This window comes from Buceros rhinoceros, unplaced genomic scaffold (assembly GCF_000710305.1).
Source record: "Buceros rhinoceros silvestris isolate BGI_N320 unplaced genomic scaffold, ASM71030v1 scaffold21906, whole genome shotgun sequence".
NCBI lineage: Eukaryota > Metazoa > Chordata > Aves > Bucerotiformes > Bucerotidae > Buceros > Buceros rhinoceros.
Window position 1 is genome coordinate 29744 of NW_010417391.1, and position 308 is coordinate 30051.

General features: G+C 68.2%; 1 protein-coding gene across 1 annotated transcript in view; it reads left to right on the forward strand.

Moving 5' to 3' along the window:
* The window catches only part of SLC4A11 (solute carrier family 4, sodium borate transporter, member 11), a gene marked incomplete at its 5' end in the record, with an annotated part of 62907 nt that overhangs the window by 11504 nt on the left and 51095 nt on the right, over positions 1-308 (forward strand). Inside the window, one exon of the mRNA XM_010138202.1 lies at positions 278-305. Coding sequence (XP_010136504.1) covers positions 278-305 — 28 coding nt within the window. The remainder of the gene's footprint in view (positions 1-277; positions 306-308) is intronic.

The window sequence follows — 308 nt, forward strand, 5'->3', positions numbered from 1 at the left end:
GCGCGCACCAGCCGATTGCCGAGCGGGCCGGCGTGCGAAGCCCGTGGTGTCCCCCGGCCGGGCTGCGCGGTGAGGGAGCCTGAGGCCAACCCAAAGCACACCACTGCTGATCGCTCATAACTTGGAGCTCTTGCCTGACCGGGGTGTGAAAGAAGCCCCTCACAAGGTGCCGGGTGCTGCCGAGGCAGCCATGAGCGGTGGGTACAGCCACACTGCAGCATCTCTGCGCCCCAGCGCAGCCCGCGGCCCCGCTGACCCCTCCCCGTCTCGTTGGCAGGATACCTCAAGTGCGACACAGAGGATGGCTG